Source organism: Syngnathus leptorhynchus, chromosome 1, assembly GCF_054491065.1.
Source record: "Syngnathus leptorhynchus isolate UIUO chromosome 1, UIUO_Slep, whole genome shotgun sequence".
Lineage (NCBI taxonomy): Eukaryota > Metazoa > Chordata > Actinopteri > Syngnathiformes > Syngnathidae > Syngnathus > Syngnathus leptorhynchus.
In genome coordinates this window covers 11,548,029-11,565,088 of record NC_141195.1, presented here as the reverse complement: position 1 = coordinate 11,565,088, position 17,060 = coordinate 11,548,029, and the positions used below count along the sequence as shown (strand labels likewise).

The following is a 17,060-nucleotide window of genomic DNA, read 5'->3' as shown; positions in this document are numbered from 1 at the left end:
TACATCTGCCCCGCACATAATCTCTTTTGCCCTACTTGTCATTTCCTGATTGTTATTCTGGCTCGACTATGTTTTCGGGCACCACAATTTAAATAGCTTCTGCAAGCTTTCTATTTACATGCTGGTTGTTGGGCCACATTTTGAGTGAAATGAAATAATTCATCTTGCAGTGTTGTTGAATCATAAATACTAACAGTGGTCTTGTTTGTAAAATTTGCAGAAACGCTTCATTAAAGGCTTGAGACAGTTCGGTAAAAACTTCTTCAGAATCCGGAAGGAGCTCCTGCCTAACAAAGAAACGGTACAGTTACTTATTTTCTTCACCTTTTTCAATTTACTTTTTCCAAGTTTTATGTTACTACCTGGATGACTGAACAAGTAACACTGCCCCCACCATAAATTTAAAAAATCTTATAAGGACACGGTAGAAAATGTGATACACCCGCCACCCCCATGAAAAGATTAAAAATTGAAATGAAATTAATCTGCTTTAGCAAGTTATGCAGCTGTGGTATGCGTCACTCCATTTATTGCATTTGTCATGGCTAAAAAGCAAACATGTACCACCTGTAAGTGAAAAGCTTTAATGGGTTAAATCAGGAATCTAATCACATTATATTGGGGGAGTTTTCTCAGTGCAGACCTCTGACTGGTACTTTAAAAGCAGGTAGTTCCAAGTTCCATTGAATTCAGATGGCTGCACAAGCGAGTACTCTTTTTTTTTTTAACTTCCTCTTGAATGATCAGTTTTTGTTTTTTTTTTAAAGTATTTTTATGCAATAATGCTTGTCGTAATATATGAAGTGACATTTGTGGCTTGTAACCATAGCTTGTTAAATAACCAATTAGACTCACCAGAATTAAGGACTTAAAGTTCATTGTTATAAAAAAGCTATTTGAAGGCAACAAATCCAAAAAGTAGTTTTCTTGCTGTCCACTGGCTGGGGATATGCGCAATTGTGTGCACTCAACCTACAGTGTGTTAATCATCCCAGACTGACTGTGTCACCAGTGTAATGGCACAACTGGGTCAAATCTAAAACAGAGCACAATTAACACATGTATAAGTGTGACTACGAACAAAACAAAACATGGCCTCTCCTGCGCAAACGTCGTCCTTTTAGGTTTATTCTTTAAAGTACTTGATTTTGTTTACTAAATGATATGTGAATGCTCATGTTGCTCCAAGCTTCTAGTCTTTTGACTTGGGGTTGGAGGCGATTATTACTTTTCATAACTTTAGACTCCTAGTCTGGCAAACTTTGTTGTTCCTGTGAGGAACAAAATCATAAGTGTGTGGCATTCTTCCACTGTTCATTTTCTTCTCAACTGGGAACTGACAATGCCATCTCTTAGTCTCATACCTATGTTATGAACTTTTATGTTGTATCTTTGCCCCAAAAACTGTTCAGTGGGATCTTCTAGGGTTGGCAAATTTGTTTGCTCTCGAACCACAGTTTATTTTCAAAACAGTAAGATGGGCCAGATCATTCAAAGAAAATGTATATGTGTAACGTATTTATAGGAATTGACTGTTTTACATTTTTGCTTTAACACCACATTTTTTCGTGATCAAAGCCCAGTTTGGATTTCTTGAATGAATACAGTTTGTCACCGAAACCTTGTTCAATTATTTCTAAAATACATGCTTGGTCCAGTTGATTGGCTATAAAGAAGGTTTTAGTGCAATTCAACCTGGAGGGGAGTCATCCTGGCAGGAGTAGTAATAGACCTCCTCCAGGTTCGAGGTCTGCCACCGCCACACGGCAGGGGAAGATTAATTTTCCCCGTGCAAATGGAAAATAAACTGCCCTTTAAACGCATTTTAAAAAAAAAAAAAAAAAAAAGAAGAAAAAAAAGGAGAAAATGACAGAGCAGTGTAGTGTAACAGCGGGCAGTGAAAGCTTAGAATGCTGGGCGTTAGCTCACGGTCGACTTTGAGCAGCCTGAATTGTCGCACACAGAGGCAAACTGCTTATGACTGAACTTGTGCTGATCAAAGCGAGTGCCATTTAATACCCGTAGGAGAGCTCTTATTTCCTTCTACCTCTAAAACACGAGCCCAACAGTAATTCTGGATTATGCCACTATTTAGACACATACATTTGTGTTACTGCGAGAAAAAACAAAAACATTGCATCATGCTGTTTTACTTTAGACAAGATTGAGCTTTAGTGCAGAGCAAAAAGACCCTCGGAGATTTTAGGGGTCCGCTACTCTGTCTGTTCCTACTGTTAGACACTATTAGCCAAGCCGGCGCAGAATGTTTAGTGTGGCTCAAACAGTCTGGGCTGAGGGCAGAGCACCGGCGCTGTGTAAACACACCAGGCCTGACTAACACTCAGGAATGCTTCATATAAAATCACAAAAAAGCCCAGAGGGGGAAGTGGGTGTGTTGTCTGACCGGCCTTGCTGCCACCATTTCCTTCAGTCCGGAGTGGACGTCAGAGGGAACATGCTCGCTGCTCCCAGTGTTTAGATAAGTTTAAGTCAACATGCAGAAACAGCAGATGAAAATAAGTGTCATTCGAGGGTTTTGGGGTTTTTTTTGCCCTCCCCCTTTTTTGGAGATAAAAATGACAGGAATAGGGGAACATCAGCAGTATCGATGAATTTAAGTTCCGTTCGCTGTTCAGCTCGGTGGACAAATTCAAATAGAAACATTCAGATGTCGAATCATTCTCACCAAAGACTAAATGTTACCATGTCAGCATTTCATGTTTAGTATGCATGTTACGATACATAAACAAATATCTAAACTATTAAATTCAACAATTCTCTTCTTCTAATATGGTCAATGGGGAGATGGATCATATACTGTATGTGGAGAATTAGGTACCGATACCCGAGTTCAGACAGGTGGTTGTCAATTAAATATTGTGACTTGCATAGCTTCAACACAACAATACATTACTTGAGATTATTATAGTAAGTCCAAATTGTCACTTTTGCATTTCTTTCATTATTCTTGTTGCAATCGTCGAGCCCTTGTGGCCTAAACAGTGAACCATTGAAAAATAAATTTCTAAGCGTCACCTTTTTGGTGCTCAGGTAGGCCAGAAAGTGTGGATTCGCTATTTCTTCAAAAGAAAAGAGAGCACTGCAGCCCTCGGGGTCGTGTCATTAACAAAATGTCCAACAGGAAAAAACTGTTCTCGACTCAACCTCAAAGCAGATGTTTGCCCTCGTCCAATCTGTTCAAATGTCAAATGAAATTAATTGTCAAGTCCTTAGATCAGCAGCCAGAACCTTGGGCATGAGCTTGATTTATAAATACTTGGGTTGAAACCCTAATTAAAGCAGCTACAAACGACAGACGCCCGGGCCAGTTAGCGGCAGCTGTCACAAGTGGCACAGAACGGCATCCGTGTCGTGCAAATGATCTGACTCATCCGGGCAGTGGAATGGCTGTGGGGTGGTAGCTTTCGCCTGTGATCGTATTGATGTTCTATTAACTGACAAGAGGCAAAGGCAGGCAGGGGTTAGGCAAAAGCCCCTTTTTCTGTCTGAAAGACAGCTATAGTTCCCTTTATAATTGTGTTCTTTGCTCGCCTTCATGTTGTGTTTTTGGGGAACAGGCTTATCAGCACAACAGGCTCGAGCCTGCAGCAAAATAAAAAAAAAAGACTCTTGTTGTCATCCAATCTGCTTTCATTGGGAAAAGCGCTTACTGCAGGAAAAACACGAGTGCTGATTCTTCAGCTTGTGCATCCCTGACCTATGAAAGCAGAGCTTATTCAGTCATTCTCCCGCTGAAAAGCTCCGCACAGCAGGGAAGGCTTGTCTATTTAACCGCCTTTCACATGCACGCTGCTCTGCCAACCAAGGTCTTTTGCTATACACTTGATACCCTCTGAAAACTACGAGGCTTGAACTCGAGTGCAAAACGTGGCTACAGTATTTTAGTTAATAGTTAAATTATTTGTACGAGTGTGCTGCAGGGACTTTTGAATCATGATACCATCCATCCATTTTCTATACCGCTTTGTCCCCACGGGGGCCGCCGGCAGTCATCAGGCAGGAGGCGGAGGACACCCTGAATCGGTTGCCAGCCAATTGCAGGGGCACACAGAGACCAACAACCACTCGCACTCACTCACACCTAGGGACAGTTTAGGAGTGCTCAATTGGCCTACCAAGCATGTTTTTGGGACGCCAACTATGAGAATTTGAGCTACAACCAGAAGGAACAGTAGTTATACAGTGCCTAAACACCTGTTGGTACTTCTTGATGGACATTCTACATACACGCTTTTCTATAGTACGTATTGGCTCTTATAACGTCACAGCCCTGCAAATTAATCAATTGGGTTTCAGTTAAGAGAAGCAGTAAGGCATAGCCCGGTACGACCACAATTAATTGGACAAGAAAGCACACATATATGTGTGTGTGCGTGTGCGCGTGTGCGTGTGTGTGTGCGTGTGCGCGTGCGTGCGTGCGTGCGTGCGTGTGAGAAGGCACACCTTCAATGAATGGCCCATTTAAAAACGTCATCCTTATATAAGGCGCACCGGACTATAAGGCCCACCATTAATGCATCATGTCAGATTTTTAATCCAAATCAAATTATTCTCGATTTTATATTTTTCATTTCAACTTCAGACGCAACAAATTACTTTATATTCACGAAATAACGATCCATAATCTTTTTGATTCATGATTCATAGTCTTCAGCGGGCCACTTATGATTGATTTCATGACACAATGCTTCAGGCCAGTTTAAATATAGGAATTTGGCCCATATATAAGGCGCACCGGACTATAAGGCGCACTGTCGGCTTTTGAGAAATGTTTAGGTTTTTAGGTGCGCCTTATAGTCCAGAAAATACGGTAGTTGTTTGTGGTACACAATATTTCAAAGTTCTGTTCTCTGAAATGGCAAAAAGCACACAAATGTTGTTGTACCTCATTTTAACAATCTTCCCTTTTCGTACCAAATGCAGGTTTAAAAGTGGAGTACAGCAAAACCTCCGTGATCTATATAATTGACGCGCACCCAAAAATGTATTTATTGCCCTGTTATAGTATTTTAGAGTGAAAATATACTTATACTGTAGTGTAAATTTAAACCCATCTTCAACATTCACCTTCAAAATAAATGTTAAATAGATTGTTTACTTTTGGAAACATGATGTATCACTTACTTTATTACACACCAATGACTACTTTCTTATGAGCCATGCTTTGATGGCATCTAGTGGCATCTTAGACTCTAAGACTTAGAGCTATATAGAAAAAGCACCAAAGATTTCAGCTGATGTCTGAGCGTAGGTTCTGCAGAAACAAATAAGCTGTGGTGGCGGTGGTTCATGGGTTTATTAACAGAACTATGTATTTTTGGCCCTGCCAAAGGTAAATTGCTTCAAATTATTATTTTTTGTTGGAGGTCAATATATTGTGTTATGCTTTATAGCATTACGTTTACCTAGCTGCTATAACTATTACCACACCCGGAAATATTTCTTGGACTCTCACCTTGGTGAAACAAAGTAAACTGTAGTGCTTGGTGCCACGTCAGTAAAGCAGGAAGAGTGCCAATTTTGCCTGCACTAATGATGTTTACACAGCTCGCCATTGGTCACCGTAACCCACAAATAGTGGTGAAGGCGTTTTGTCTGCGCTCTCAGATCCCGACATTTATTGCGAAGATTTTTTATTTTCCGTGCGGCGTTTTGGAAAAGGTTGTGGTCGGATTGTGTGCTTGATTGTCCATTGTTATCCACTGCTGGCTTTTTACTCCTCCTCCTTCTCGCCTCTCCCGCACAGTCGGCCCTCCCCCTCCCCGTGCGCTTCTCTGTTTGCTCTTTCTTCCCGTGCTCCTGCCAGTAACGGCCTTAACCGTTTGGCTTCCTGTCAAAGCAGGGGCCTTTTGTGGCTCTGTCACAAATCTGCCAGGAAAAACAGAAACCATCTGTTCAGGCCTTAGCCCAAGCAGCGACGAGAGTGTAAATGTACGAATTTAGCCGGGGCCTTCAGCCGTGCCCGTGCGCTCGGAACCTTCGAGCAGTCCCACTTGGCCTCGCGACTGGCAATCAGCCTATAGATGAATGGAACCTCATCAAGTCTAGTGGTCAAAAACGAGGTTTTTTTTACGTCAGCGTACATGGTGTGATTCACCGCTTGATGCAAATGCTTCTTTAAATACTTTTTGTGTGAGTCATCCCCATCACTCCTATTCCATTTGCAATCCAAGCCCTTGCTCAGTTTCTCAGCCCTGCCTTTACAGAGTGGAAACATTGGCACACTTGAATCCCGTACTCCTTGAATATGTCACACATCTGTTTATTTGAAGGCAACCATTTTAAGTGGCAATAAACGAATGGAATGGAAGCGCTGAGTGTCGTGTTAGACGAGTAAGCCCTTTCTATGTAGGATAATCCACCGACCAGAAAGCTCCTGCAGATGGGAAGCGCTGTAAAAGGCCTCATAATGCCGAGCTTATGTTGTCACTATTTCATGTTCTGCCGAGTGGCAGCACACTCTGTACCGTGCTGGTCTTATTTAGTGGACGGGCGTGGGGAATTATAGCCCAGCAAGCCAAGGCCACTCTGGATTGCTATTCTTTCCGCTTACCCATATACCAATGTGATGTTTTTGTGGCCTGAAAAAGATGTCTGTTACACTACTTTAGCATACACACATTTAGTATCCAGTAGCCTTTCAATCTGGGCAGCTGTCAATTCATAGTTCATGCCCAGTGCAATAGTACTTGACACGGTGTGAATGATGGAGAGGCAGCGTGACCCTGCCCCTTTGTTTGCCAAGCTGTTGTTAAAGCCGTGTAGCTGTCGGCCTCCAGCAAGGAGGCAGAAAGGCACCGCTGAGAAGAGTCGTTATGGTGCGTGCGCACACCGCCGCTCGACACTTTTGATCTGCACATTTCAATTAGATGTCACATCAGGACGCCTGCCTTCCTTCCCTCACTTGGCACCTGAGCCCTGTCTGCCCCATGCAGCTGGCCATGCTAGCCTAGAAAATCACTGCTAACTTGTTGGTACTTGGTTACCACATGCACAAATGCACTTCTGGTCAAAGGGGAGGGATAAATAGACAAGAAGGTTTTGTCATACAGCTCAACGTCCTTTTACCAATTCATTTCAAGCAGCCTTGTCTTTCCATTTCCATCCATTCATCTACGCCAGATCCAGCTTGCAAAAAGTAGCATTGAGCTAGGAGAACTTTAGAGCCTCTACTTTCTTGTCAACAGAGCAGCAGCAAGTGTTTGCAACGTGTCTGAGAAGAGAAAGTCCTCTTGGCGTTGTTAAGTATAAATTTGGCCGCCGTGAGGGGAGATCTTATTAAACTAGCCTAAGTCCAATAAGCGAGGAATCATTATCTGCCAATCAAAGCAGCCGTTGAGAAAGCATGAATTCACTCTCTCGCGTCTGCTACTCATAACATGGAACGGCATTTAATGAGCAACCACTGACCAATCCCCCCCCATGCATTCTCACAGTAAACAAGACATCAACTTGCTCTCAGTAGTAGTAGTGGTACATTTCACTACTTTCACATTTCACAAAATAGGATTCTTTTTCTTCATTCTTATAATAAACGTTTTCTGGCTGCCTGTTTTTAATAGATAAAATATGCTATACTAAGAGAGATAAGCTATTGATGCTCCCAAGAATCATTGCATTTGCAAATCTTAAGTTTCCTCATTCGGCATTAAACCTTTGGAACGTTGTCATTATTTTAGATGGCCTGCATTTCAGCAATTCAGCCTGCAACCAAACAACAGCTCCATGAATTTGTAATTGTGAGAGGGGGCGTCTTGAGTCAAGTGGGAAAAAAGCTCGAGACGCACAGGCAACATGCTTGTTTTACGATCTGCAGTTAATATGTACAGGCGGTGCTTTATTATCCATGATTGCAAGTGTTAATGTTTCATTTGGGTATTGAGTTCCTGACGGACCTTTCTGCAACCTAGATTTATTTGCTTGCTAGATGGCCCGGCCGAATGTTTGATTAAAGTTCAATTGACTTTTCCAGTGAAGGGGCGAGCAGCCATTTCACTCCCTATTTGTAGCTCCAAAGCACTGCCTGACATGTTCTTTTGTTCCCATTCAAAGTGCTGCCACCCAGGCAGCCAGCAGCGCACTGATCCTAATATGCTCGCATTCACTCAGCCTTCTCGGCTAATCCGTGGACAGACAGGGCTACGGCACAAACATGCCCCAAGCCAGCTACAAATCCTGGCATGGACTGAACTGCTGCGGTTCCTCACATTGACAATTCTGTATTCTTCATACATAAGTGTTGTTTGTTTTGTTTTGTTCGCCATCTTGACGCTACTTGTATTTTATTTCAGGGTGAGCTGATTACCTTCTACTACTATTGGAAGAAGACCCCAGAGGCGGCCAGCTGTCGAGCCCATCGCAGACATCGCCGCCAACCCGTTTTTCGGCGCATCAAGACACGAACGGCATCGACTCCTGTCAATACGCCTTCCCGTCCACCGTCTAGTGAATTTTGTACGTATTTTAGACAGGCACGCACACGGGTGTGTGTGGCTACTGACCTCATATGCGAAGTTGAAGGTATACAACGTGTGCTATCCTCTCGTCTTCCAGTGGACCTCAGTTCAGCCAGTGAAGATGACTTTGACAGCGAGGACAGTGAACAGGAGCTGAAGGGCTACGCTTGCCGCCACTGCTTCACAACAAGTAAGCCACCGCCGCCATTCATTCAAGTACCTTGACTTGGTACTTGCCGGGAAGGCGTCGGTCGGCATCGCACCGCTTACCGCCGCGCTGTAAGACAGATGGGCATCAGATGATGTTGAGACTAATTTGATCAAATCAGACACGAGGCCAAAGCTCAATCGCTCACCACCTCATTATCCATCGCCTCTCGACTCGCAGCTGGCTCCCATTTGATCGCACGCAGATTAACGCTGCCACAGCGAGGGTTGCCACTAAGTCGATCTCCGCAGCTTTACAGATCTCATTAGTATTGTCATTACTGACAATTTGTCACGTCTTTGTCTTGTTTATGCTTCACGCTACTATTTTTTTTTCTCCCACTCCTTCAGCTTCCAAGGACTGGCACCACGGAGGAAGAGAGAACATCTTGCTGTGCACAGACTGCCGCATTCACTTCAAGAAGTACGGAGAGCTGCCTCCCATCGAGAAGCCTGTGGACCCACCGCCATTTATGTTCAAACCTGTCAAAGAGGAAGAGGATGGGCTCAGCGGCAAGCATAGCATGAGGACCAGACGGAACCGAGGCTCGGTGCGTCATCTTCAGCCAACTTAATATGCTTTGTCTGAAAGTGTTATTCATCTTAGCTCTCCGACACGAGGTTCATATGATCCGCTTGTTGTCAATAGATGTCAACGCTACGTAGTGGTCGTAAGAAGCAAACAGCCAGTCCCGATGGCCGAGCCTCGCCTATCAATGAGGATCTGCGCTCAAGCGGACGTACTTCGCCCAGTGCTGCAAGTACTGACAGCACCGACAGCAAGACGGACACCATGAAGAAGCCCTGCAAGGTAAATTCAGAGTGGACAGCCTTCAACTTGTTTCTTGAAGATTTAATCATGCCTGTCCATCTGTGGCCCCAACAGAAGATTAAAGAAGAGGCTCCCTCACCCATGAAGAGTGCCAAACGGCAGAGAGAGAAGGGAGCTTCGGACACAGAGGAACCCGAGCGGGCCTGTGCCAAAAAGTCCAAAACACAAGTGAGTTGCGCGAGTTGTTTGTCTCATCCGTATGTGCATGAACCTCTGGGGCTCATGATTCTTTATTTCCTCCTCTTCAGGAGCTGAGTCGACCAGACTCCCCCTCAGAGTGTGAGGGAGAAGGTGAGGGCGAGAGCTCCGATGGACGCAGTATCAATGAGGAGCTCAGCAGCGATCCCAAGGACATTGACCAGGACAACCGTAGCTCTTCTCCAAGCATCCCCAGTCCCCGCGACAATGAGAGTGACTCGGACTCTTCTGCCCAGCAACAGCAACTGTTGCAGAGCCAGCACCCTCCGGTCATCCAGTGTCAGCCAAGCACCTCATCAGCTGCTCCCCCTGCACCACCGCCGCCTCCTCCCGCAGCCTCGGCCCCTTCGCTGCCCCCACAGGTCCCCCCTACGGCGGCCTCCGCCTCTCTGCCGCCTCAAGCGGGCCCCGTGGCTCTCATCCATTCGGGAGCCTCCCTCCATCCTCAAAGACTCCCCTCTCCGCATTCACCGCTGACTCAAGCCCCGCCTCCAGGTCCCCCGGCGCCACCGCCGTCATTACCCGGCTCGCATCACGGCCCCATGCCGCATCCGCTGCAGCCCGGGCCCCCGCACATGCCTCACCCTCACTCGCTGCCTGCCCAGGGCTTCCCTGTCAGTCAGTCTCAGGTCCCGCCCATCTCAGGCCAGTCGCAGCCAAGGCCGCACACCCCGCCCTCTCAGTCGTCTTCTCACAGCGGAGGACAGCCTCCCCGGGAGCAGCCACTTCCACCTGCCCCAATGTCAATGCCTCACATCAAGCCCCCACCGACAACACCTATCTCCCAGATCCCCACCCCACAGTCCCACAAACACGCGCCGCATGTGTCGGCACCTCCGTTCCCACAGATGCCTTCCAACCTGCCTCCGCCTCCTGCCCTCAAGCCCCTCAGCTCGCTATCCACACACCACCCTCCGTCGGCGCACCCGCCTCCGCTTCAGCTCATGCCTCAGGGGCAGCAGCTTCAGCCTCCCCCAGCGCAGCCTCCGGTTCTCACCCAGTCCCAAAGCCTCCCTCCATCATCCAGCCACCAGCCTCCTTCAGCTCCTCCACTGCCGCCCTCTGTGGGGGCGTCGCACCCCAACGGGCCGCCACAGCTGCCCTTCTCCCCTCATCCTTACAGCACAGTTCTACCTCCAACTGGCCCCTCCGCGTCCTCATCAAACTCTATGCCGGGCTTGCAACCTGTGTCTTCCTCCGTCCCGCCCTCCTCCATCTCCATGCCGCTCCCTGCGTCCGTCGCTTGTGGCGGCTTGGGCACGGGGCTCCCGCCCGTTCACATCAAAGAGGAGCCGCTGGATGAGACGGAAGAGCCAGAGAGCCCCCCGCCCCCACAGAGAAGTCCTTCCCCCGAGCCCACCGTCGTCAATACGCCAAGCCATGCCAGCCAGTCTGCACGGTATGCTTTCCTCTCCTCTCCAGTGGAGATTTTTATACGATATGGTTGCATCGCACAAGCTCCGATTTTTTTCATATTACTTTGGCAATGACTTGGAATGTGTGTGACAGCAGTTAGTCTTCAGAATTTACTGTTCTTCAACCTCAGTCATTTCGAGTCGCAATTGGCTGCTGGCTGGAAATTATGTAAGAGGCGCAGGGAGATAAATTCCGGTGGAATTTGTATTTGTTGTCCTTGAGTGCTTCTGAAACTGCCAGACAAATGAATGCGAAGAGACGTAATGATTCAGAATGCAAGTAAAGCTGTTTATTTGTATTTTGGTGGTCTGCCAACCGGTAAAAACGTGACGAACGAAATAACACAAACACAACATTATGGATTGACCAGCGGGGATTGAGGTGGGCTAGTTCTGTGCTGGTCCTAATCTTGATTTTATTTCCTTTTGTTTTTGAACACAGGTTCTACAAGCATCTGGACCGCGGTTATAATTCGTGCGCTAGGACCGATTTCTACTTCACTCCTTTGGCCTCGTCCAAACTGGCCAAGAAACGAGAGGAAGCTGTGGAGAAGGCCAAGAGAGAAGCAGAGCAGAAAGTGCGGGAAGAGAAGGAGAGAGAGAAAGAGAGGGAAAAGGAACGAGAGAGAGAGCGAGAACGAGAAAAGGAGGCCGAGCGAGCAGCGGTGAGTTGGCGTGCTTGTTTCACTTTGGGGATATTTCCTTGTGAACGCTTTCTAAACACGGATGCTCTCGCCTCACAGAAAGCCTCCTCTTCGGCCCACGAGAGTAGAATGGGCGAACCGCAGATGGCCGGGCCCGCCCACATGCGTCCTCCCTTTGACGGACCCCCCACCACTATTGCAGCCGTGCCTCCATACATCGGGCCCGACACCCCTGCCCTGCGCACCCTGAGCGAATACGCCCGCCCTCACGTCATGTCCCCCACCAATCGAAACCACCCCTTCTTTGTGTCCCTCAACCCCGCAGACCCGCTGCTGGCCTACCACATGCCCGGCCTCTACAACGCCGACCCGGCCATGCGGGAGCGTGAGTTGCGAGAGCGGGAGATGCGCGAGCGGGAGATGCGCGAGCGGGAGCTGCGGGAAAGGATGAAGCCCGGTTTTGAGGTCAAACCTCCCGAAATGGACACGCTCCACCCTTCCACAAACCCCATGGAGCACTTTGCCCGGCACGGGGCCATCACGTTGCCCCCCATGGCCGGCCCTCACCCTTTCGCCTCTTTCCACCCGGGCTTGAACCCGTTGGAGCGTGAGCGGCTGGCCCAAAACCTACAGCTGCGGCCGGACATGAGCTACCCGGAGAGGCTGGCGGCGGAGAGACTCCACGCTGAGAGGATGGCCACCGTGGCCAACGACCCCATCGCCAGGCTCCAGATGTTCAACGTCACGCCGCACCACCACCAGCACTCGCACATCCACTCCCATCTGCACCTGCACCAGCAAGACCCCCTTCACCAAGGTAAAATAAAGTCCTGCTTATACACAAACATTACACCCCATTCTCAAAGTATATTATCATAAATAACATTTATTTTTTTAGTTGCTTTCCCCTCCAAATAAATACGGATAAAGACAATGTTTTGAGCTGATGAAAATATTTTGTTGTCACACTAGAATGTTTTAGCTCCACTTTGCACTGCTTTTCTGTACAGTAACAATAAGAGGCAAAACAAAGTAATGGCAATGAATAACAATTTGTGACTTTGTATGTTGAATTCCCATGTTACTTTGAACGTAAGGCTCTGACACCCAGCAGGTGGTGGTGAATGTCTTGTGTGTCCTCCAGGTTCCGGGGCCCACCCCCTGGCCGTAGATCCCCTGGCAGCCGGACCGCACCTGGCTCGCTTCCCTTACCCGCCCGGCGCCATCCCCAACCCACTCCTTGGACAGCCGCCGCACGAACACGAGATGCTGCGCCACCCGGTCTTCGGTAGGCAACTCTTCACCCCTCATTACGGTACAATTAAAGAAGTCTAACTCACTCACCCAACTCATTCAACACCAAACAAATGCACCTTCCATAAAAAAAAAAAAAACATTTCCTGCAATTTTGCAACCTTAATTAAGGTTCGCATGTAGCCAATTCATCAGTCGGGATGTTGCAATGTTTGTTGCGCGCAGGAGCTCCATATCCGCGGGACCTGCCCCCGCCCATGTCGGCAGCCCACCAGCTGCAGGCCATGCACGCCCAGTCGGCCGAGCTCCAGAGGTTGGCCATGGAGCAGCAGTGGCTCCACGGCCACCATCACATGCATGGAGGTCCGCTGCCCGGCCAGGAGGACTACTACAGGTCAGGCCAGCAGCAATGGTAGATTCTTTTCTGCACAATCACTCTGTCTCACACGTCTCGTGCCTTTTATTTTTGTCCTTCAGCCGACTGAAGAAAGAAAATGACAAGCAGTTGTAACGTGTTGATGAGGGAGCTGGCAGGAAGTTGAAGAATGCAAAAAGGCCAAGTGCATCCTATTCTTTATATTTTTATCCTCCCCCACCAAGACATTTCTTTGGTATATAGCCAGTAAACGTGACACAACATTCTGAAGACTCCTGCATGACAAGCTTCCCTGACATCTTTGTGTAGGTGCTAGAACAAGAAGACACACTGTGCTTATCCAAAAAACAATGTGGCCGCTTATGGAAAATAACAAGTGCTATCTTAAATTCAACATTTATTTTAATACGCTGCTGTTGTTGTTTTTTTTTTAATCATTTTAAAAAGAGCTACCGCATGGAGGTTGTTTTTCCTTTTTTTGGAATTTGTAAATAGTATATATAAACATATGATGATTATAATAATTATTATTATTACTAGGTGTGGACAAACCAGTTGTTTCAACCGCCGCTGCAGTTGTGTTGATGCATTATCCCTTGTTTCAGAGGGGAGCACCATGGCATTATTCTTCTTATAGTTTGAGCCATTTGAATTGTGACCTTGGTCTGACATTGCCGTGTTAGATTTAGTCCCAAGTAGCCCATGTGATGGTCCCCGCCCCGACCCAAAACCTGTCACACCCACTCATCACACACACACACACACCAGCTTTTTCAGAATGTGTCAACGCGGCATGTTGACCTTAAGACTTGAAACACTTGAAGCTTCAATTCATCCATGACAACTACAATGAACATTTGCACTGACATGTATTTTTATCCTCTCCCACCATTGTCATTTAAGCCCAATACATCAACTAATATAAAAATACCTTTTTCTCAACAATTTGGACAGATCCAGAAGTCTCTTTTTTTTTATGCTAGGTGAATTTTATACATCACAGGAGCCCCGCCCCGTAGGACTTTTAACGGTGGCGTCCTCTCCCGTCATGTTCACTGTGCTCTGCCAACATGCGACCATCAGGAAGCGTACGCGTGTGTATGATTGTGTAAGTGCGTAAGATTGTGTGTGTGTGTGTGTGTGTGTGTGTGTGTGTGTGTGTGTGTGTGTGTGTGTGTGTGTGTGTGTGTGTGTGTGTGTGTGTGTGTGTGTGTGTGTCTCACACTATTGTGCGCTTCAAGTTTTCCAACTGGATACACAAAGACTGTTTGACTTGTCATGGATTTCAACAAAACTGTGGCTTATTCATTTTTTTATGGTTTTCTTTTTGCCAAATGAAACTGTAATCGCATTTAAATGACCATGTCATAGTTCCTCGGAGCACTATTTTTATGTTTTGCAAGCGGAAAGTCTTCTGACATTCTCTTTCTGACGGACTCTTCATCCTCCCGTCCTTTCCCAAGCGTCCTTTGCCTTTCTCACCCTGTTTTTGTGTCTCCAAACCTTTGGTGTCCAGTGTTGTCAATGGTTTAGCTTCTCGTTTCAAAGCGGCAGCAGCAGAATGTCCATTCTGACTGCCGAGATTTCTATATATACTGGTATCTTGAAGCTTATTGTATATATGAGTAGTCGCCATGGGATGACACAATGTAAACAAAAAGTAGAAAGAATAAGACAAATTGTGAGTCCTGTGTTCTCTCCATTTGAGTATTTTGTAATTTTTTTGAAAAATTTGTGGAATTAAAATAAACTTCTAAGTTACACCACAATTTATGACTCAAATTTGAATTGGTGACATTTTACTAGTGATGGTAACAACAATATCTATATTTTCTGCTATGAGTTGGATCTTATGACTGACTATGGATGACAAGGAGGGGTTGCCAATCACATTAATGCTCCAATTTCAAATTCCCTGTTTGGCATGTACAAACCTGGTCAATAAAGCTCATTCTGATGACTGTAAAGAAATTATGGGGTTGACATAAAGTCAAACACTAGGCGCCATGCCCTGTAAGGCACCATAACTGTGTGTGTGTGTGTGTGCATGTGGCATAGTTCCACTATATGCGTGTGGCATAGTTCCACTATATGACTGCTGTGTTATATTTCATTATGTTTACATGTTTTTTTTTTTTGTATTTTTGTTCATTAAAAAACATTTTTGGGGTGTTTTGTTGGAGGGGCTGGAACAGATTGACAACATTTCAATTCATTCATAAGCTTGGTCACAGAACAGAGTTAGGTAATTAAGTCACCACTCCACAATGAAACTATTTGGAGCGTAACAAATTGAAGTTTCTTTACGATTCTTTCACCGAGTCTCTTCTGATTATATCCCATTTAACACCTGAATATTAAATTCTTTGCTCCGAGGGGAACTTATTGGAATGCGGATCAAGAATGTCTCGTTTTTGCCTTCCTTCACAAGGCCTGAGCTTTTGAAAAGGATTCTCGACAGCAGGTAGCAAATCTGCAAGCTGGATATTATGCCGCAGTGGCATAACAACGTCTAAGCCGTGCTAAGCTGAAAGAAACGTTCTCGATATCACGCCGGGGGTGATGAACCCGCAATCTAATGCTACCCACTGTCATGGCTGCCTTTTTTTTGGCTTTGACTGTACTCCTGCTTTGAAATGCCTTTCCTCAAGCAAATGGAGGCTGGCTGTTCTGTCCTCGCAGTAAGGAGGTGCTGCCTGCTGTTACCGCCGCCGCCTCAGTTCCCCGTGATTAGACAACACAACGTCAGGGCCAAGCACTGGCTGGTTGAATAATTCATCTCCCCGCCTCCTCTTCCACATCGGGGATGGAGCGACTGTGACTCGTGTCAAGTCAAATCCCTCTCATGACGCTGTGTGTACCCCTCAGGCGGGCGTGCAGGGATACATCAACTCAAACACACACACACACACACACAAAATGTACTAGTTGTGTCTGAACCGCAGTATCATCCCGCCGTCTTTCTCGCAGAGTGTGCTACTCGGAAAGGCCGCTGTGTTCTTTCAGCAGGTAGCAGCCGCCATGTTTCTCAAACAGTGTTGTTGGCACAGAGGAAACGTGCCTCTGCTGTTTTTCTGAGCTAGATAACAACACAACACGCTTTAGAGAGGCTCACTGCTGATTTCGAGGTCGGCCTTTTTAGACTGTCTCCCACCGAGATTGGAGCAGCTGCTTTTGCAAACATGGGAATGTAGTAGTTATGTAAACCGTTGCTTTGTTAAGTGAGTGCCTCTGTGGAAACGTGATGATCGCAAGTCAAGGTAATTAAACGTATCAGGCATACAAATTGCAGGCCCACTAAAACATACTAATGTGCCTTTTATCCTGGAATGGGGCTACTTTGTGCATTTCAGCAGCCCCGCTAGGAGGAAACGAGCATTTATATTTCTAGCAAAGGTTTGACATGATGTTTCCTGTAAAGTGATAACTACACTGGGGAAGTTGCAGGATGGTAAAATACTTAAATTGTTAACTTGCACTCTGGAGCACATTCCCTTTTAAATCTGTGTCTGTTCTATTGTAGTCATGGAAACATACGTCATGTCCTAAAAGTAAACAACGTTTGTCCCAGAATTGAGCCGGGCCTCTTCTGTGTCTTCCTGCAACTCCTTCTTCAGGAGCTTCCAGCTTTTCCCTTCAGTTCTTGCCTTCCCTTCT

The 17,060-nt window shown here is 46.4% G+C and overlaps 1 protein-coding gene across 9 annotated transcripts in view; it reads left to right on the top strand.

The window, feature by feature from the left end:
• Positions 1-15,733, top strand: part of rerea (arginine-glutamic acid dipeptide (RE) repeats a) — a 120,322-nt gene extending 104,589 nt beyond the window's left edge. For 5 of the 9 annotated variants that reach the window (XM_085917299.1, XM_085917307.1, XM_085917324.1 and 2 more), the window contains 11 exons: positions 221-301; positions 8,313-8,475; positions 8,575-8,667; positions 9,036-9,235; positions 9,334-9,495; positions 9,571-9,684; positions 9,765-11,113; positions 11,572-12,590; positions 12,918-13,061; positions 13,253-13,421; positions 13,505-15,733. In XM_085917299.1, coding sequence (XP_085773425.1) covers positions 221-301; positions 8,313-8,475; positions 8,575-8,667; positions 9,036-9,235; positions 9,334-9,495; positions 9,571-9,684; positions 9,765-11,113; positions 11,572-12,590; positions 12,918-13,061; positions 13,253-13,421; positions 13,505-13,538 — 3,528 coding nt within the window. In that variant the 3' untranslated portion in view covers positions 13,539-15,733. Of the gene's footprint in view, positions 1-220; positions 302-8,312; positions 8,476-8,574; positions 8,668-9,035; positions 9,236-9,333; positions 9,496-9,570; positions 9,685-9,764; positions 11,114-11,571; positions 12,591-12,887; positions 13,089-13,252; positions 13,422-13,504 lie in introns of all 9 variants that reach the window. The other 4 variants (XM_085917348.1, XM_085917354.1, XM_085917330.1 and 1 more) reach the window with 4 other exon arrangements.
• The last annotated feature ends 1,327 nt before the right edge of the window (positions 15,734-17,060 follow it).